Source organism: Pelodiscus sinensis, chromosome 9 (genome assembly GCF_052426305.1).
Source record: "Pelodiscus sinensis isolate ZL-2025 chromosome 9, ASM5242630v1, whole genome shotgun sequence".
NCBI classification, from domain to species: domain Eukaryota; kingdom Metazoa; phylum Chordata; order Testudines; family Trionychidae; genus Pelodiscus; species Pelodiscus sinensis.
Window position 1 is genome coordinate 59,357,451 of NC_143060.1, and position 22,290 is coordinate 59,379,740.

The following is a 22,290-nucleotide window of genomic DNA, read 5'->3' on the forward strand; positions in this document are numbered from 1 at the left end:
ATACTTGCAGAATGTCAGGAACACACATCTAAATCCCATTAGTGAGACAAACGTTGAACTTAATAATAGAATAGCAATACTAGCAGGCAGTTATCCATAACAAAACAGAACAGAACATAATACTCTGCTGGTTTTCCAAAACCCAAATCACAGCCTGTCTCACTATGAAAGGGCTTTGGACGAACAACAGAACATTAAATATGGGTGAGGAGGAGTTTACAATGCTTCTAACATACAGAACAGCATTGCCTCAGACTTCCACTGCTCTGCCCTCATCAGGTCCTGCACAAAGATCTATTCACTGAATAGTGGTGTATGAATGCTTTGCATACAAAGAGAGACATGAGAAACAAAAGGATCCCAAAGACCGTGGAACTTTTCAGCCTTGTCCAGGGTTTGGAAGGTTATACACTTCAAGCAGAGGGACTAAATGAACAAATGACACCAGAATGTGAGTCACAGAATTTAAGTTTTAAATGCTGAACAATGGAATAAAAATTGTGGGGGGAGGAGAGAGGGGGAAGTACTATTTAACCACTTATTAGTTAGGAAGTCATAAAAGTGTGGCCCTTAGTGTAGACCCCAAACATAAACCCATAATATGACATTAGTTATGTAAAGTATATTTTGTCACATGGATACTTAACCTATGAGGATAGGACAAGAAGTAATGGGATTAAATTGCAGCAAGGGAGGTTTAGGTTGGACATTTGGAAAAACTTCCTGTCAGGGTGGTGAAACACTGGAATAAATTGCCTAGGGAGGTTGTGGAATCTCCGTCACTGGAGATTTTTAAGAGCAGGTTAGACAGACACCAGTCAGGGATTATCTAAATCAGGGGTGGGCAAATACCGGCCCCTGGGCCAGATCCAGTTCTGGTGGACCTCCACTGCTATATATACACCTGTGTCTCCACAGGTATGGACGATCACTGCTCCCATTGGCCGCAGATCACCATTCCTGGCCAATGGGAGCTGTGGGAAGCGGTGTCCCAGTCTGGACTGCTTCTCGCTGTTCCCATTGGCCAGGAATTGTGATTTGCGGCTAACAGGAGCTGTGATCACCAATACCTGCACAGGCACAGGTAAATTTAGCAGCGGCAGCCCTCCAGGGGGTAATCCTAGTGAAAAGCCACTGTTTTATTAACCCCCCTGATCTAGATGGTGCTTGGTCCTGCCGTGAGGGCAGGGGACTGGATTCGATGACCTCTCAAGGTCCCATCCAGTTATAGTGTGATATGTTTTGTTTGGGTTTATGTTTGGGATCTGCACTAAGAGCCACATTTTTATAACTTCCTAACCAATAAGCAGACATTGTATATCTTCTCTCATTCACTAAGGATCCTAATGTGCTTTCAAACGATTTAAATACTACCCTACTGAAATGCAGCCACTGAAGTGAAAGAAGGCAACCAGTCAGTATACAGAAAAACAATATAGAAGGGGAAGATATTTTGACACTAGGCCTACTCCCTTTTCTTAAGAAAAGTGCCATGGGATCCTTAATGTTCATGGATAAGGAGCAGTACCACAGGTTTAAGAATCTCAGAGATCCATCCACCATTTATTATTCCCATACAAAAAAGGTTATTAATGTCAGGCAAATGTCAATGAGATACTTACATACATATAACATTTCACTTAAGACCCAGACATTTGGATGAAAATACTACTGATGTGAAAATTCACCTAACCATTCCAATAAAAGCCTGAATCAAAGAAACACTCTGTTGGCATATCCATTACTGATGTATGGAGAGTTGGAAGAATTAAATCTTTATAATCAGTAAATGTTGGTAAAATGTCAATTTCACTATAGACATGCAAAACAATGGAAAAAAATCTTTCTATTAATGATCATCAAAATGTATACATACATAGTAAATAGTAAGAAAAATGCTGCCTGAGAACTCAGCTTGATTTTGATCAAACTGAAGCTGATTCTATATTTTGATACGTGACATTGACAGTTTGTGTTTATCAGTTCTCTCTCTCTACACACACTTTTTTTTCCTGTGTGACAACAAAGTGACATCATCAAGTCACCAGTGTCACCTCGCCCCCAGCTGGAGTTTCACTCCAGGCAGCTTCTCTGGCCCCCCTCCCTTCTCCCTGGCGCCTTGGGGAGACGCGCGGCCTCCTGCCTCCTCAGTGCTATGTGCACCCCTGCTGTGTATGGTGCTTCTTGCACCCTGACCCCATCCTGGGGCAGCGGTGAATCGGTGCCTGCCTTAGGTGTCCGGGGGAAGTTTTAAACATGTCTGCAGCAGGGCAGGCTCAGGGTATGAGCCCCCACTCCCCCAAGCCAAGAGCCCACACCCCCAGCTCTCTCACACACTGCCCTGCTGAGACCTCATCCCCCCAGCCCCATCACCCCTCCACCAAGACCCCCACCCCCACTCACCTCATTCATACCCCCCCAAGCCAAGACCCCGCACCCCACTGCCCTCACTCATACCTCCCAGCTGAGACCCGCATTCCCAGCCTGCTCAATCACCACCCTGCCAAGACCCCGCACCCCTGGCCCCCTCACTCACTGTCCTGCTGAGACCCCACACTCTCAGCCCCCTCCCTCCCTTCCTTCATAGAGACCTCGCACCCCCTCCCCTGCCACTCATACCTCCCAAGCCAAGACCCCACACACCCAGCCTGCTCCTGCACCCTTCCCCCTGGCCAGACACCCACCTCCAGCTAGCTCCTGCCCCCTCCCCTGCTCTTGCACCCTCCCCCCAAGAGAAGGGGGTTGGTGAGCATAGTTCTCACGCTCTCTGGCCAGGAAAGCTGCCGGAGAAAGGGGGGGGTTGGCGAGTGTAGCGAGCAGGGGGCACAGCCCACAGTGAATCTAACTTTTTAAATCTGAACATCTACTATTGTTAAATAATTATTGTGTGACTCCTCTCCCAATTTCCTGCAACTGTGAAAATTTAAAATGACCAAAAAAAAGAAAGAAAAGAAAATGCTTAAAAATCCATAATTTTGCACAACTCTGAAAATGTAAAACGGATAAACACTGGAAAAGTGCATAAAAATAAATATTATTGTCCATTAAAATGATAAAAAATTGAATTCTCTTAAGCCAACCTATGTGTATGTTTTGAACCATGTAAGTGTAACCAGAGATGCTACACTGAAAAAGGGGGAGGTATGATTTGCAGGTTACTGGAATGCATAAGGCCAATTTTCACATCTATATTGCCAATAGCCAGATAGATGACCTACCATCAAAGTCCTAGAATTTCCCGTAGAAAATATTTATCCATCCATTCTCTACATTACCAGGAAGTATAAGCCAACTGGGCTCCTCTCTTTGAGCGATTTAAGAGGAGTTGTGTTGTGTTTCTAAGTTTAATGGGAGTACAGATCCTAAATTCATTTAATTCACTAGCTTCTGCTGAGCAAACAAAAACTGTTCTGCTAGTTACCTGGGCAGAGAGTTTTAAAGCCATTTGAACAGTGTTTCCCAACTTTTTTATACCAGAACTGGCTTGCTGCCTTCCTAAACTGCATCAGGGAGATCTTAGGGACTGGCGTCAGTTCACACAGCAGTTATGGGGAAACACTGCTCTAGAGGGGTTAGGTACCTAAAACATTAATTTTAAGAGCTGGAACATCAAATTCCTTTTAGGTAGCTTTGAAAAACCAAACCATTGTTGTTTTTTTATTTTGTTAATGAACTTACCTAAGGACAAGATTTTGTTTAGAGCTACTTTAATCTAAAGTGTCACAGAAAAACTTTGGAAATATAAAAAAAAATTAAGACTTGAATTTATTAAATTTCTTCTTGAATTTCTAACACAAAACCTCCCTTGACCTCTTAAGTGTTGAGTGGATTTACAATTTATCTTCCAGAAAATATAAATATTACTCAAAGAATATGTGGTACAACCTTGGCTATGATTAATATTTATTTTGGTAAGGAGCCTAATGTAAAGCTTATTGAAGTCAGTGGCAGACTTTCCCAAAGGATTTAAACCCCGCTTCAGCTGAAAAATCAAAAACTGTATTATACATATTAAAATAACCTGAGATCTTTATTTCATCTGGAAACTGCATTTGTTTTAATGATAAATATTAAAAAGTTTTAAAGTTAGATCTGAAATGATCTTTTCTGACTGGTCTTGCATCCTGTGCAATGTTATTTATGTCAGCAGTGTAAATTGAGGCAGAATTTTCTCCTGAGTTTTTCTATGCTAATGTGCAAATGCAATCTGCCTTTGTTACAATTCAATTCCCCCCCCCCTTTTTTTTTTACATCTGATGTTTTCTTCCTTAGTCCACGTCCCACAGACTATTCAACATTTTCCTCCTTTCTCTTTGAACAATTGGTTCGGTGCATCTCTAAGGCAGCAGCACAAGTGGTTGATGCTGGAGTTGAAAACAGTCAGTGCAAACGTCATGTCACTATGAGTCTCTTGCCTGAGAAGACTGAGCCCATGTGTGTTTCAGTTTTGGGGGACCTTCTCCTGAGAGCAAGGTCCTGCTTTCCTATGTCATGTGGAGAGGATTAAAAGGAGCATAAATTACATGCGTCTCTTTGTGCATTCAGCCGTATATGAGAGAAAAAATAACCAAATCCCTCATGTTCATATATGAAAAGAAAAGCACAATGTGTAGTCTGGGAAGCCCTAGTAAGATTCTGTACAACATAATTGTTTCTTAGTGCTGTTAAGACACAGTTACAACCACATTTTAATCACTGGAGTGCTTTAGGAAAAGTGTGCGTTGGAAAAACAGGGATAAACCTGCATTTCTGCCGTTTCTTAGGGAGAAGATCACACAAAAATCTCACCAAGCGTCCGGTTGATTTAACAAAAGCACAAGTTATTTTGAACTTTTGCACACATATCAAAACACCTTTTCTGACTTGTTGCTCTATGGCATCAGCTATCTTTATTGTTTTCCTATTCACAGCATCAAGCACAGCTTACAGTAGGGGTTTTCGGCATAATTAATGTGTATCATGCATGTAATACATCAAATATGATACCCTGCAGACCGTGTCTGATATGTGAATGTGTAGGGAAGCATGCACTACCCTGCCTTGGCAATAAATGGTGATGTCTGCTTGGTCCAATGTGTGTATTTCCGGCCTGTCTCAGGTCTGTGTGACAAAACACGCAGGGCAAGGCCGGAGAGTCAGGAATTGTTTTGCATAACAATGCAGATAAAGCCTGGTACGCGAGACCACATTAAGGACACAGGACAAGCAGCCTTGTACTGGTACGTCTGTTTCTGATAAGCAAAAAGTACAGATGCAGCCATGAAACTGTTAACTGCGCACAGAGCAGTACCATTCTGAGCAGCGGGATGTACCCCAAATAGGGGCACTGGACTTCTAACGTATCCTACACAATACGTAATCAATTGGTAAATATTATTAGAGCGACCACGTCTCTCTCTGCTATAAATTGCTTTGAGTAAGAACAATAGGCAGAATTGATCCACACGTCCTGCTCCAGGTAACTAGAAGTGATTAGGCTCTTTACACTGGCTACATCGGTGGTGGCTAGGGTTGCCAGGTATCCGGTATTCAACCAGTCAGTCCAGTTTTGGGGCCCTCTGTCCGGTTAAAAAATTCAGAAAATACCTGACATGGTCAATGTCTGGTATTTTCTGGTTTTCTGGCTGGGCACCCGACAGAAGCCTAGCGAGGGCGGAGGGAGTGGCTGGGAGGCGGGGCACGATCAGCACTGGGAGCCCTTAGGAAATGCGGGGCCCAATTCGAACAGTTTGGGCCCTACCCACCCAGGATTTTTTGTTGAGCAAAAAAAAAACAAGGCCTGTGTTTTCCAGCGCCAAGTGCAATGAGATTGGTGAAAAGGGTTTCTAGGTACTACAACAGGGGTCCCCAACCTTTTGGGGCTGCCGGGCACCCCGGGGCGGGGCCATTCACATGCTGGGCACTTGGAGACGGAGCCGCACACAAGCCAAGGGGCGGGGTCGCACACGCACCCAGAGGAGGGGCAGGGCCACCCATACGCCATGTGCTCAGTGCCTGCACCACCCATGCGCCGCACTCCCGGGGCTGGCGCTGCTCCTGTGCCGCACGCCCAGGGGTAGGGCTGCCCATACGCCATGTGCCCGCTGCTGGTGCTGCTCCTGTGCCACGTTCCCAGGGGTGGGGCCACCCGTATGCCACGCACCAGGGGCTGGAACAGCCCATGCACACCGCGCCCAGGGGCAGGGCCGCCCATATGCTGCATGCCGAAGGGCCGGCACCGTCCATGCGCCACGTGCCCGGGGGCAGGGGCAGCCCCGATCACTTGGCGGGTGCACAGAAATGGCCCGGCGAGCACCATGGCGCCCACGGGCACCACTTTGGAAGGAGGTTTCCACTGTGTTCTTCACCTTAGCTAAAAGCAGTGACTATGGTATTAGAAACTGGGCTGTAGGTGGCCTCTCCTAATGGTCAGGGGAGGAGACTGACCTAATGGATGGAAGAGATGTGACCAGGCCTTGAGGCCAGACCCTGGATCAGGAACCAAGTTGCCAAGTAAAAGGAGTGAGTCTGAGCAAGAGCCAGTAGCCAGGAGTCAGCGCCATGGTCAGAGGCCAAATACCAAGTCCAGGGAGCGAGATGGTGCCAAGAGCCAAGAATCAGGAGCCAAGGCTCAAAACCAGAGTTTCATCCAGAGCAAGAGCAGGCGTGAGGAGCAGCAACTAGGAACTGGACGCCAGGAACAAGAAGCTGGAGGCAGGAGCAGAAATCAGGGACAAAAGCCAGGAGAAGCAAAGAAGGACCTGAGAGCAGGAGCTAGAGGCAGGACACAGCTGTGGGAGTGGAGCAATACTGCACAGCCAGGGCCCCAGGCTTCAGCCAGCTAGTCATTAGCTGAATCAGCAGAGGCCAGTGAGCTGGGTCTGGGTTCAGCTGTAGGTCACTGACAATAAGGGGCTCATTTTTAGAAGTGGGCTCCAATGATGCATAAGCACTTAGTTTCCCATGCTGCATATCTAACTATTTGAACAGTCAAATGAAAATCGGGACCTTTTCAATGGAGGTCACACAAAATGCACATTCTCAAATTTAAAAGATGACAAAAGATTTAGCCCTGTATGCAAATATATTCTTTAAACTCCCTTTCCCCCAAGCCTTCCTCCTTTTTTGTACTCTTTGTACTGAAGTATGGACGAGTGAGTACATTTCAAGTGGGTGGTATAAAATATACTACTACACAAGAGCACTGATCAGTCTAATATTAAAACTGAATTGTCAAAAACAAGGATATGAAAATATTAAGGACTTTGCAGTAATGTTAACTCAGCCCTAATGCACAAACTGTTCAATTAGGGGATAGGTTTAGCAATAAACATTAATATATTAGGCTGGGATTTTCAGGGAACGCTTGGGATTAGGTACCCAGTGGAATCTGGGTATCTCACTCCTTTAGTCAGCTTTGAAAATCCCATTTATAAGAGATTTACAAAGCCACATAGGAACAGAAACGACAATCCTTGATCTGTTACGTTTCCAATGGGCCATGTCTACACGAACGATAAAATTGAAGCAGGCACAGTCAATCTTCCAGGGTTCAAATTAGTGGGTCTAGTGAAGACACGCTAATTCAAACTGAGAGGGCATTTCCATCAATGCTGGTAGTCCAGCTTCTTTGAGAAGTAAGGGAAGCCGAAGGGAGAATGTGCTTCCTTCAACTTCTCGCAGTGTGGATGGCGCCAAAAGTCAAGTTAAGATTACTTCAATTTAAACTACGCAATTAACATAGATGAAGTTGCATATCTTAATTCAAACTTATCCCCTAATGTAGACCAGGGGATGATGACGTTATTTTTTTCTATTTTCTGACCTTTGTATATCTAAAATCATAACCTCAACATTACATTAACATGCACAGTTTAGACTTTTAATTTCCTTGGGTCCATCTTCCCTCAGGAGGAAAAAAAATCCAGAGGAATCTGAGAGACCCTAGAACAGGACTACTCAACATGTGGCTCGTGGGCCGCATGTGGCCCATGCCCTGTTTGTTTGCGACCCGCGGTGTGGTTTTGGTTTACGCAGGGCTCAACACGCGGCCTGTGGGTGGGATCCTTGGACATGGCCTCCACTGGGAACATGCACCACAACGGCAAGGCAGGGTGAGCACTGAAAGACGCAAGTGGATGGGCTGGCTTAAACAGATGTGTACAAGGTGTCAGCGTTTCTCACCCCCAGGGAGGAGGTGCCGGGGCACCTGAGGGAAGTGCTTTGTATTTATTCCCATCAGTGTGGAAAGCTATTTGCATATATTTGCATATATATTTGCATGTATATGCAACTACACTTAAGTTGTGGCCCTCGGCATGTGCTCTGAGTATCATTGTGGCCCCTGGGGCTTCCAAAGTTGAGTAGCTCTGCCCTAGAAGCTTCCCTGGCAAAGCAAAAGTCTCCAAACGATTTTCGTGACGCCATTAAATAAATGTAGCTTATCTGGGTTTGGTTTTTAACCCTAAAAATCCTGAACACCCCAAAACGTCAAGCATCCACCCGAACCAACCAAAACCTTGCTAACCTTTGGTATGGATAATTGCAAAGAATTATCACCCTCCTTCTGTCCCTCAACTTAGAGTTCTTAAATCCCCAGCCCCAAAGCATTAATTTTACTGTATCTATTTTGGTGCTCACAAAAGTGCTGGAGTGACAACTTGGGAGCTTAATGTTCTCTACTGAACCACAAAACAGGAACCGCATGAGCAACTGCAGTGCAGGCCTCCAACCCTGCTAATGTGCCTCCAGGAACCCTGACTTAACCGCCTCCCCAGGGATGATCAATTCTTGGTCCTTTGGCCAACAGTGCAAACAGTTGTGGCCCTTTGTTTTAAGATGTAAGAACTCATGTCGTGGGAAAACACAGATAGTGGCTTATAATGAAAAACATATCCTTAGCGGTGTCCCCCTTCTACAACAGTTTCCTAATGGATGGGCTGTCCTTACTTGTTCCTTTTCCATAGTGACCTGTGGCATGAATCACAAGAAATTGCAGGGAACGTACAAATCAAGCAGAGTGCCCAGCAATAAGGTTCTAATCCAGCATTCTTCGATCTGGCCTTAGACAGTGGCAGTGGAACAGAAGCATTTTTGGCTGCAGAGGGACTGAAACTTGATATTGGCAGGCTACACATGGCAAGCACAACCCATGCACTACCAGTCCTCAAGAGCCCCCTGTAACAGACAGAACAAGAGTTACTGTAAATTCTCAGGCAGTACATAAGGATCTGCCGAGGTTACTCCAGCTACCAGCCTGTACTATTCTCCAGAAAGTTGCACTGCCGCCTGGAGCGGATTCCTTCCTTCCCACCCCAAAACATCTGCTCAGCATCCGGTCCAGTCTCCAAAGTATGGCAGTGGGTTCTGGATTTGCTCCTCAGAGCACAACTGTTTTTGCACATTGGCAAGTTACAAATGCGCAGCATGTGAACTGGGAGGAGATTGACAGCAACGTTCTGAAGTGGAAAGCCAAACTTGTATTCTTGTTCCCCGGTGCGGCTTCTCTTTCACCACTCCAACATGCTACATGGCTTTTATGCTCCCACTGCTCTTGTACTGAACAACAGTATTATGTATCCTAAGAGTCACACTGGGCCTGCCTTCTAAGCATGTTAGCATCATTATTAATGAAGTCGCACAACTGCCATGTGAGATATGCCTTCAGAGCCAGACTGAGGCATGGGCGAGCCGGGCAGCTGCCCAGGGCGCCAACAAATGGGGGGCGCCTGATGGCATCTGTAAGGGGCGCATGGCGTCCCTTATAGCTGCCATCAGGTGCCGCGCGCCTGGCTCCCGCAATGCTGGCCCCTCCACCCCCACCCCGCGGCGCAGGCCAGCAGCGCCCTTCCCCCCATGGCCGCGGGGCCCTGCACAGCCCGGCGCACGTGCCAGCAGCACAGGCTAGGCCAGGTTGGGCAGCGCATATGCCATGCACCCCAGGGGGCGGACCCTGGGCTGTGCGCCAGCAGCTGTGGCCGGCTCGTGCATGCGCCGTGCGCCCCGGGGCACCAAAAGGACTCGGGCCAGCCCTGTATGCCTTATTATACTCATTTTCCAGAGGGAACACACTCAAGCCTAGAGGAAAAGGTGTATGTCTTGCCCGGTACCACATAAGAAGTCAGTGAGATAGCCGAGAATAAAAAAATCAGGAGTCCCAACTCCCAGCCTCCTGTCTAGACTATGCAAGAGCTTTTGCTGTACATCAGCAGACTTTGACAACATGCTAACTAACTAAGCACAAGAAATAAGACACCCCTATTAGGGAGCAAGGGGAAAGGGCATAGCCTGCTGCGTTCCTTCTCTGCCCACCCCTGGGCAGCCAGGAGAGAGGAATGCAGCAGGCTCTGCACTTTCCCCTCGCTCCCCAGTCACAGGAAGCAGGAAAAAAAACAAAGACCCAATAGTTGTGGCTGCAGCCTCCACACCCCCTGAAATGGTGCCTTTGCCCCCCCCCCCGCACTCACTCCTGTATATACCTAGCCCCCTGCCCTGACTCCCCACACCTCAACCCCCTGCCTTGAGTCACTCCTCACACCCCCAACCTTGACTCCTGCACCCCCACACTCTCAGCCCCCTGCCCTGAGCCCCTCCTCATACCTAAAACCCCAACCCTTGCATCCCCCACATCCCCAGCTCTGACTCCTGCATCCCCCACTCCTCCAGCCCCCTGCCCTGAGCTCCTCCTCACCCCCAAGCTCCTATCCTAACTCCTCCTATGGCCCCCCCACAACCTCCCTGCCATTAGCCCCCCCACTCCACTTAAATTTCTTACAGGTATTGTCGCACTGCATGTCCCCCATCCTCCTGCCCTGAGCGTACCTCCATGACAACAGTATCTATAAGAAATTAAGTTCCTTTCATCCCAGCTAAGACCCCAAAATGATTACACGGTGGTGATGTAAGCAGCTTAGTGTACTCCTAACAAAAAAGCCATTCCTAACTTACAAGCCAAATAAAGAGCATGGGATATTACAGACTGATAGCTGATGTCTGTTGTGTATGGACCAATCACCCTTTCTAACTCCACCTAAACCTGGATTCTTTTGAGGTTAAATGGTTTTCTACCTTAGATTTTGTTTTCTGAAACCACAGAACTCTCAGAAAAAAAAGTGCCTCTCTCATGGCTTTCCTCAAAAATCAAAGAGGCCAATCTGCTGTCCTTCCAGGACAGGAGATAAGGATCAGTTTTCCGGAGTAGTGTAGTGAGCTATGGAATAGGCTTCTGTGCTCATGCTTGTACACTCCATGTCCTGACATGCCAGGGCCCCCTTCTGTTCAGCATACATATAGGAAACTAGGTGTGGGAGTACTAACCATAGAGTCATAGAATCCTAGGGCTGGAAGAGACCTCAGGAGTCATCGAGTCCAGCCCCCTGCCCAAAGCAGGACCAACCCCAACTAAATTATCCCATTCAGGGCTTTGTCAAGCCGAGACTTAAAAACCTCCAGGGATGGAGATTCCACCATCTCCCTAGGTAACCCATCCCAGTGCTTCACCACCCTCCTAGGGAAATAGTTTTTCCTAATATCCAACCTAGAACTCCCCCACTGTAACTTGAGGCCATTGCTCCTTGTTCTGCCATCCATCACTGCTGAGAACAGCCTCTCTCCATCCTCTTTGGAACCTCCCTTCAGGAAGCTGAAGGCTGCTATCAAATCCCCCCTCACTCTTCTCTTCTGTAGACTAAATAAACCCAAATCCCTCAGCCTCTCCTCGTAGGTCATATGCTCCAGCCTTCTAATCATTTTGGTTGCCCTCCGCTGGACCCTCTCCAATGCATCCACATCCTTTCCATAGGGGGGGCCCAGAACTGGGCACAATACTCCAGATGTGACCTCACCAGTGCTGAATAAAGGGGAATAAAAACATCTCTAGATCTGCTGGCAGTGCTCCTCCTAATGCACCTTAATATGCCATTAGTTTTCTTGGCTACAAGGGCACACTGTTGACTCATCTCCAGCTTCTCATCCCCTGTAACCTCCAGGTCCTTTTCTGCTGAACTGCTACTTAGACATTTTTTCCCCAGCCTGTAACAATACTTGGGATTCTTCCGTCCCAAGTGCAGGACTCTGCACTTTTCCTTGTTGAACCACATCAGATTTCTTTTGGCCCAATTCTCCAGTTTGTCTAGGTCCTTCTGGATTTTATCCCTGCCCTCCAATGTATCTACCTCTCCCCCTAGCTCAGTGTCATCTACCATCTTGCTGAGGGTGCAATCTTTCCCCTTATCCAGGCCATTAATAAAGATGTTAAACAAAACTGGTCCCAGAACCGATCCTTGGGACACTCCCCTCGAAACCAACCGCCAACCAGACATCGAGCCATTGATCACTACCTGTTGGGCCCAACAATCTAGCCAGGTTTCTATCCATCTTATACTCCATTTATCCAATCCATACTTCCTTAACTTGCTGGCAAGAATATTGTGGGAGACCGTATCAAAAGCCTCACTAAAGTCAAGGTATGTCAAATCCACTGACTTTTCCATATCCACAGAGCCAGTTACCTCATCATAGAAGCTAATCAGATTAGTCAGGCACGACTTGCCCTTCGTGAATCCACGTTGACTATTCCTGATCACTTTCCCCTCTTCCAAGTGCTTCTAAATGGATTCCTTGAGGATCCCCTCCATGATTTTTCCAGGGACTGAGGTACGGCTGACTTGTTTATAGTTCCCTGTATTGTCCTTCATCCCCTTTTTTAAAGATGGGCACTACATTAAATTCGGATCCATGAATTCATGTATGTGCTGCTTTTCTAAATAGTTCTTAACCTGTTCTTTCTCCACTGAGGGCTGCCCACCTCCTTCCCATATTGTGTTGCCTATTGCAGTAGTCTGGGAGCTGACCTTGTCTGTGAAGACAGAGGCAAAAAAACCACATTGAGTACTTCAGCTTTTCCCACATCATCTGGCCCTAGGTTTCCTCCCTCATCCAGTAAAGGCCCCACACCCTCTCTGATCACCCTCTTATTGCTAGCATGCCTGTAAAAACCTTTCTTCTTACCCTTCACATCCCTTGCCAGCTGCAATTCCAATTGTGCTTTCACCTTCCTGATAACTCCCCTGCATTCTCAAGCAATATATTTATACTCCTCCCTAGTCATCTTTTCAAGTTTCCACTTCTTGTAAGCTTTCTTTTGGGGTTTAAGCTCACCAAGGATGTCCCCAGTAAGCCAATCTGGTCGCCTACCATATTTGCTTTTCTTACTGTGCCTTGGGATGGTTTCTTCCTGTGCCTTCAATAACGCTTCTTTTAAAATACTGCCAGTTCTCCTGGACTCCTTTCCCCTTCATGTTAGCATCCCAGGGATTCTGCCCATCAGTTCTCTGAGGGAGTCAAAGGCTACGTCTTCCTTCTTGCACAAAAGCTTATGCAAATGAAGTGCATATTGCTGTGCTTCATTTGCATAATTAATTAGGGGCCGTTTTTACGCAGAGGCATTTACACAAAAAGGAGCGGTGTAGACGACTCCTTTTTATGCAAAAGCCCCCTCTTGTGCAAGAGCCGTTCTTCCTCATTTTTTCAGGAAGACCGGCTCTTGCACAAGAGGGGTTTTTTGTGCAAAAAGGAGCCATCTACACAGCTCCTTTTCGCGCAAAAGCAGCCCCTAATTAATTATGCAAATGAAGCATGGCAATATGCTAATCCATGCTTCATTTGCATAAGCTTTTGTGCAAAAAGGAAGCAGTATAAACACAGCCAAAGTCTGCTTTTCTGAAGTCCCGGGTGTGTGTTTTGCTATTCTCCTTTCTTCCTTTGGTCAGGATCCTGAATCGACCATCTCATGATCACTGCTTCCCAGGTTGCCACCCATATCTACTTTCCCTCCTACTTCCTCCCTGTTTGTGAGCAGCAGGTCAAGCTGTGCATGGCCCCTGGTCAGTTCCTTCAGCACTTGTATCAGGAAGTTATTCCTAACATTCGCCAAAAACTTCTTGGATTGTCTGTGTCCTGCTGTACTGGTCTCCCAACAGATTTCAGGGCGATTAAAGTCCCCCATGAGAACCAGGGCCTGCAATCTGGAAGCTTCTCTTAGTGGTCTGAAGAAATCCTCATCTATCTCATCCACCTGATCTGGTAGTCTATAGTAGACACCGACCACAACATCACCCCTGTTGCTCCTCCCTCTAACCTTAACCCAAAGACTTTTTGCCCTCTACATACGGGACCTCTGAGCAATCTTACTGCTCTCTTGCATACAGTGCAACTCCTCCTCATTTTCTCCTCTGCCTGTTCTTCCTGAATAGTGATAGAGATTACATTGTCCTGCATTGTTCTTCCTGAACAGTTTATACCCTTTCATGACAGCGCTCCAATTATGTGAGTCATCCCAAGTCATCTGTTATTCCAATCAAATCATAGTTCTTTGACTGTACCAAGGCTTCTAATTCTTCCTGTTTGTTTCCCAGGCTTTTTGCATTCGTGTGCAAACACCTTAGATAACTAGTTGAAAAATATCTTGAATCTGGTTACAACGCTCATTTTGCAATCTATTTGTTCAGTTATTTGGGATCAGTTATATCTAGAGCCCTGTTATAGTCCCAATCATAGGATTTTAAAAAATAATACATTCCATAAATCTGAAACGTCATGGACCCAGCTCTGAAGTCATCAGTGGAGAAGTGAGGGTGGCATGCTAAGGCACGAACGCTCCTACTTCCGTGTTGCGGCTGTCTGGGGGCTGCGTCCAGAACTGAGCGCTCGGCCAACAACCACTGCTCTCTGGCTGCCGAGCTCCGAAGACAGCACAGAAATAAGAGTGGCATACTGCAACCCCCCTAAAATAAACTTGCAACCCTCCCCCGCAAATCCCTTTTGGGTCAGGACCCCCATGATATAGGCTAAAAGCACCAAAAAGACCAGATTTCATGGAGGCAGGCCAGATTTGTCCATTCTGTGTTTTTTTTTCCACGGGTGTGAATTTGGTAGGGTCCTAGTTATACCACTTTCCCTTAAGAGTGGTCAAAATTTGGTTCTTTAGCAGCTCAAAATAGCCAGCTTTCTCTGTTGACAGCCATGTGTTATAAAGTACTGGGCTGTGAGAAGATCACCCATTAGGGAAGCTGAAATACTGGAATTTTCAAGCCTCTAGGAATCAGCACCAATGCCGACACATCTAAATATCATGTAGCCTTTCAAATACATCTCCTTCAATAGATGCGAGGTAACTCCTTGCAATGTCCCGTGTCATGTACAAGACATGATAGTTTCCCACATCATTATTTTCTCTACAGCTGTCTATTCACATACCTGTCGAGGAGACGTTCCAGTACTTCTTTAGTAGAGGCAAAACCCCTGTACGTTGACAGAAAAATGCTGACGTAGGTAAAGTCATTGTTCCCAAAAGCTGTCAGCAGGTTCTCCACAAGTTTCTCCAAAGTGCCAGCTTTTATAGTTCTGATCTTACATGTTTCGTACTGGCTGACCGTATGTCCTGGAGGCAATTGGTCCCCTTCAACCTATGAAATAAAGGATCAAAAGCATGGGAGACTCCAAATACCCCAAATGAGAAAAATCACCATAACAAACAACAAGTTAAATTATGTTTTGGGGTAAGGAATAAATGACAACATATCTTCAACTCCTTTCTGTCATTTTTGATGGCTATTAAACTCTAGAAGATGGGTTTATAGATGCGACACTTTAGAATTGTTTATCCTTCTTTGACATTCTTCACCTAATGTTTCAGTAGCTGACAGAAGTCAAATCACCAGATGTTATAACGATGCCATTAGATCTTAGTATATAAACCAGATGACTATTTGGACAACAGACCTATAAGGAACAGCTAAGTGTGAGAGGAAATAATACTGGCGATTCAGTATTTCTAAATCAGTATTAAAACCAATACACACAACTGGGTGTTTGCAGGGAATAGGGTGGAAATTATGCTGCTGAAGGTGACAATTTTAGATGACACGTAAAACTGAGTGATGTCCTGAACACTTATGGTCATTCAATATTCCATAATACTTTTCACAAGAGGAAGGTGTTAATGCTAGCGTCCTGGTCAAACTCCAAATGTATCATTACATTCTGTCACCATTTCTTAGTTTCAATTAGGCACAATATTTCTCATCATGTCTAAATTTTTGTACAATGATTTTATCCATGGTTTAGAGCCTAATCTAAAGTTTGCTGAAGTCAATGGAAAGAGTTCCAGTGGCTTTTCGATCCAGCCTTAGAGGGCTGTCATTACCACATTATATTTCAGTAATGGAAAATTATTCTTGTGAATAGTTCATATAGAGATAAAAATGCTATATAGATGAAACTACAAACACACACGCTAATAAATAAAATATAAAAGTGACTCCATCGATTTGAAGAGAAGTTGCCCCTTTTGCTTTTAAATTGCCCAATTTTATTCAGAACTATTGGGATAAAACGGCAGAGATTGGGCAAGAGAGATTTCAGGAAGAGTGTACAGTTTTTTCTTTTTTAAAGAAGTGCCAATGTTACTTTAAGTACAGGCAGTCCCCGAGTTACGCGGATCCGACTTATGTCGGATCTGCAGTTACGAACTGGGTTAGCTGCCCGTCTCCCTGGTCTGCTGGAGACCAGCAGACCAGGGAGACGGGTAGCAAAGCCTCTGAGGACGCCGGCAGCGGGACAGCCGCAGTGCGTCTGGGCTGTCCGCTGCCCGCGTGCTCTGGGGCTTTGCTCCACGTCTCCCCAGACCAGGGAGACGGGGAGCAAAGCCGGGGAGCACGCGGGCAGCAGACAGCCCAGACGCGCCGCGGCTGTCCTGCTGCCGGCGTGTTCCGCGGCTTTGCTCCCAGTCTCCCTGGTCTGCTGGAGACCAACAGACCAGGGAGACAGGGAGCAAAGCGGAGCAAAGCCACGGAGCACGCGGGCAGCGGACAGCCCAGACGCGCCGCGTCTGCTCCCCTCCAGCAGACCAGGGAGACGGCTTTGCTCCCCTCCAGCAGACCAGGGAGACGGGGAGCAAAGCCGCGGAGCACGCGGGCAGCGGACAGCCCAGACGCGCCGCGTCTGCTCCCCTCCAGCAGACCAGGGAGACGGCTTTGCTCCCCTCCAGCAGACCAGGGAGACGGGGAGCAAAGCCGTGGAGCATGCGGGCAGCAGGACAGCTGCAGTGCGTCTGGGCTATCCCGCTGCCCCCGTGCTCCGCGGCTTTGCTCCGGACGCCTGTGGTACAGCAGCTGGGGCGCTGCCGGTTGGTCCCGTAGCGCCGCTCTGGGCACTACTGGACCAAGCCGGCAGCACCCCAGCTGCTCTGCCCCAGGCGTCCTGATTCAGCCACTGCTGGTCAGTTTCAGCAGCGGCTGAATCAGGACGCCTGGGGCAGAGCAGCTTGGGTGCTGCTGGGTTGGTCCAGTAGCGCCAAGGAGCGGCGCTACTGGACCAACCCAGCAGCACCCAAGCTGCTCTGCCCCAGGCGTCCCCAAGTCAGCCGCTGCTGAAACTGACCAGCACGGACTACAGGAAGCCCGAGGCAGAGTTGCTCTGCCCAGGGCTTCCTGGAATCAGCCGCTGATCAGTTTCAGCAGCAGCTGACTTGGGGACGCCTGGGGTTCTTAAGTTGAATCTGTATGTAAGAACTGGCATCCAGATTCAGCCTGTTGAAACTGATCAGCGGCTGATTCCAGGAAGCCCGAGGCAGAGCAACTCTGCCTCGGGCTTCCTGTAGTCAGCCGCTGGTCAGTTTCAGCAGCGGCTGAATCTGGATGCCAGTTCCGACTTACATACAGATTCAACTTAAGAACAAACCTACAGTCCCTATCTTGTACGTAACCGGGGAACTGCCTGTACTGTAGATTCAGCTTGGGGAATGCATACTGAAACGCTTCTCCTCGGTTATCTTGTAATGAATAGTGTGTGCACTAGGGATGTAAAAAACATGTTTATTTTGGTAAACATGTACCCACCTTCTCCCCACTCTGATATACAGACAGCAGCATTGGGGAGGGGGTGGAGAAGGAGTTACCTGTAACCATTTACACGTTTACACTATCAAATCCCTACTGTGTTTAGGCCATTCAGCATATCTACTGCTAATACCAATAAGCTTTCCATGAATAAAAAGAAAAAGCAGATGGTTCATACTTGTCTGGGAGAGTCTGCAATCCCAGGTGAAAAAAAAAAAAGTGTGTTAACTCCCTGAAAGCAACATGATCTGATTTGTGTACATTAACAATTGAAATACAGTTTGCAGAAATGAAAATAGTTCTTTTGAAGATAAAGTTACTTTTACAGAAGTGCAAGATGCATACAATTTAGGGCAGGAAAATGCATGTATTGATTAATAATGAATGAATGAATGAATGAATGAATCATGCAAAGGGAGACTTAAGCTATCTAGAAACTTTTCTTGACCAGGTGGTCTATTAGACTGCAACATGACCTCCCATAGGAAGTGGTGGAAGCCCCATTGTTAAGACATTTTAATTCTAATTTAAAATTACACTGCATAGAACACTAATGAATATGCTGTAGGGAATAGCCCTGCACTGACCCAGGGTGGTCTAAATGATCTAATTAGTCTTATCTATCATTAATTTTTCCTATGGGCTCAAGATAGAATTGGAGGATTTCAAGCCATTTCCTTTGCATTCTAGCATTACAACACTGAACAATCCATTTTCCGGTGAGCTTTCAGATGTAAGCTTACACCAGATGTTCCACCGAAACGGAAACTCCAGCTCCATCTCTTTTGCCCATGCTCAGCCTCCCTCTCTCCGGTAGTAATATAGTAGTGCCTAGAAGCCCCAGTTAAAGGACTAGGACTCCACTGTCCTAGATGAAGTACAAACACCAAACAAAATGATAGTTTCTGATTTAAAAGTGTCCACAGGCAAAGTTCCACTGATTTAACTAAATCTAACTTTAAAACACACCTTTAGTTAAATCAATACAATTGTATGTGTAGACAAGGCCTGGCTCACACAAGCAGTCCTGTTGGCTTTACCAGGACTACTTGGGTAACCAAGTCATGATTTGGAGACTAGTCCAACTCCCTTTTATTTTAATGGTATGCTGAATCAGACCTTTATCTGCGACCCTGGTGTGGTGATCTTCCTCCTATAAGGCTCCTGAGTTAGCCTAATACTTGAGTTCTCTTCTCGACTGCTTCCCAGTCAGATCATTTTTACAGGGCTCTTGACTGCGGACACAACTTTGTACAAGTATTGGTTACATAGCGATAGATATCAGTGGAACTTCATTCACTTCAAGAAGAAACTCCTTCCTTCTTTCTTGGTAGCATAACTGGTAAAGAAGGAAGACTGTTTTCTGGGGGTGAGGACTGGAAAGCGGGAGTTAGGGCTTTATGTCCTAGTTCCAACTCTGCCAACGGTTCATTGCATGGCTAAGGCTAGTCCATAATGGATAGACTGTGTCATTAACCCCTCGCTTGGGGGAGACATAGGGCTACTGACTCAGTAGGAACTGTGGCAGCTTTTGTATCTCAGGGTGGTACAATATCTCCCAGACTTCCCTGGCATGGGAGGAGAACTTCTGCTGTGCATTCTTTTCCATTTATAATAAGGGATCTAACTAGCAATCTTTCTTAGTCTTTAGTTCTATTTTTGATATAGGTTTGGTCACGGTCATGTTTTAGACCGGAGATTAACAAAACATTTTAGATATATTTTACTTCAGTAACTTAAAACAGTCCAGCCAGTTTGAAAACTTACTAATGATGAACAATCTCAAAAAGTGGTAAGAAATCAACTTCGGGAAAAACTGTGGATTTGTATCATTCAGTAATAGGTGAACGCAGGCTTAAAAGATAACTGCAAATCCTTTTGTTAGCTAAATTTCCCTTTAAATGACTTTTAATTCCTAACTGCAAATCATTTTTATATTTATATTACACTTTTTTTTTTAATATGAATCACTTAAATGAAATCTTTCCTTCAATTTGAGAAAAGGATTGTTATCTGAAATTTTTAAAGCACCAGCATCTAACTTGTAAATGAGGACATCTCTTTTGTTTTAGTGTAAGCACTATATAATAATGCCTTCCTCACTGCATTAAAATATCATTAGCTGTTCTTATACAGATGATGCAGGCAGGGAACCAAACAGCAATGGGCAATAGCTTGTGCAAACCTAAAGTCCGTGGGAAATTATTTATTATCGTCATTTATTTCCAGTAGCATCCCACAATGCGCTACGCTTTTTAAACTGCAAAGAAAGCACAATCTTTGACCTAAGGAGGTCGTAATCTGAGGCCAAAATCTTGCATGTTGCTTGTGGCTGGATCACCATACCACTGTAGAAATCCCACTGATTTCTACCTACTGGGAGCAGCATACAGGACTGGGGCAATAAAAGAGCAACCAAGGATGAGAAAGGATACAGCAGGTAACTAGAGGGCCAAGGGCTTTAATAACCACATCTTTACATCACATAAAGTAACGTTAACATTATAAACAGATTAGAACCTTACCGTGAACTCACTGTCATGGAGTACCTGCCCCACGGATAGAAGGTATAGGGTCAGAACCTGATCTCAGGTATGCCAAAGCAATCCCACTGAAGTAAATGGAGCTACACCACTTTATTTTATATTTATTTATTTTTATTACAAAAATCTTAGAATTGCCACTTGTTAATCTTTTCTGTTAAAAAATATATAATTTGTCATGGCACTCGACAACCCCACCAGAAAAGGCATAAAGAAACACGTTGGCTGTGTCTACACTGGCATGAATTTCCAGAACTGCTTAAAACGGAATACTATTCTGTTTTCAGTTTTTCCGGAAAAGGAGCGTCTACATTGGCAGGCTGCTTTTCCAGAAAAGCCCTTTTTCCGGAAAAGCGTCTGTGGCCAATGTAGACGCGCTTTTCCGGAAAAGAGCCCCGATCGCCATTTTCGCGATCGGGGCTTTTTTCGGGAAAAGACTACTGGGCTGTCTACATTGGCCCTTTTCTGGAACAGTGTTCCGGAATAAGGACTTATGCCCGAGCGAGAGCAGAATAGTTTTTCCGGAATAGCGGCTGATTTTGTGCAGTAGAGCGTCGTTGCTTTTCCGGAAATTCAAGCGGCCAGTATAGACAGCTCACAGCTTATTCCGGAAAAGCGGCTGATTTTCCGAAATAAGTGGCCTAGTGTAGACACAGCCAATGTTATTACTAATATTATTGTTGTAAGTAAAAAGCTTTTTTCTAAGCAATGCTTAAATTTTGTGACTATACTAAACCAATAAATTTGCATGTAAAAAGTTGAACTTCATTTCTGACACTTCACTGTTAAAGTTTTGATTTTCAAATCACCTAATTATTATATAACACAGGTCCCTTCAATTCGTTAAAGGGAAAATGTGCTTCACTGTATTTAATTACATTTTTTTCTGAGGCATTAATTTAGGGCCATAGTCTACTCTTGTTCCACATGCAAAACTCCCATTCACGTCAGCATGCAGATGAAGGGGAGAATTTGGCTCTAAGATTGAAATGCACACAAAAATACACTTTAATTGTAACTTGCTCAAGGCATCATACTGCGAGAATGCTAACAAAAAACCGCTGACAACCCAAAATTGAGTTTGTCAGCAAAACAGCAAGCTGCTAGAAATCATTTTAAGCGACTTTTAGGAACCATTTTTATTTGCATTATTTCAGCAACTCTGCCTTGAAGTTTAAAAGGAAAAAAGACTTGGCAGACAAGAGTTGAATAACACAGATTTACAGAATAAGACCTTGTGGGCTGATCTAGCACGCTAACAGGAAACTCCTCAATCTGGATTTAATCAGAGACCTTCTCTTTACTGACATGAGTAGGAACCCAAAAGCAAGAGGAGTTTTCATGTTTGCTTTGGACCAGCTATTTGCCTAGGAGAATCTACTGCTTTTTAAAAGGAGCCTTTAAACCTCTTGGACAAGTTTTCAGAGTGCTACACAGCGATTGCTGACACATAACACCCATTAAAGTCACTGGAGGTCACATGCCATTTCCAAAAGCTTGGTTCTGAAAAGTTTACCACCAACATTTCCTTCAACATGGATGTCTAATGATTTGGCTTTCAAAGATGCTGAACACCTCTAGCTTGCATTGACTTTGCTGGGATTCACCGGACTGCAACAACTGTGAAAACCAGGCCAACTATCTCAATTTCACAGTGACTTCCTCCAATCAAAAGAATGCCAGCACAGATATTCTGTGAGCTGCTTAATGAGCAAACAGCTTCCGATTAGGAAAGGAGAATGAATCAACACCTGATGAAATTGTGTAAGAATAAACTGAGGTATATGCATACCCATTGTTCATCAGAATAGGTAGCTATTAAACTGACATGTTTCTAACCATCTCTTTCAACCACCTCTACTCTGAAGGGC

General features: G+C 45.5%; 1 protein-coding gene across 3 annotated transcripts in view; it reads right to left on the minus strand.

Moving 5' to 3' along the window:
* Nucleotides 1-22,290, minus strand: part of RGL1 (ral guanine nucleotide dissociation stimulator like 1) — a 149,943-nt gene that overhangs the window by 53,389 nt on the left and 74,264 nt on the right. For all 3 annotated transcript variants that reach the window (XM_014575423.4, XM_089780597.1, XM_006126912.5), the window contains one exon: nt 15,235-15,443. In XM_014575423.4, the coding sequence (XP_014430909.1) occupies nt 15,235-15,443 (209 nt within the window). The remainder of the gene's footprint in view (nt 1-15,234; nt 15,444-22,290) is intronic.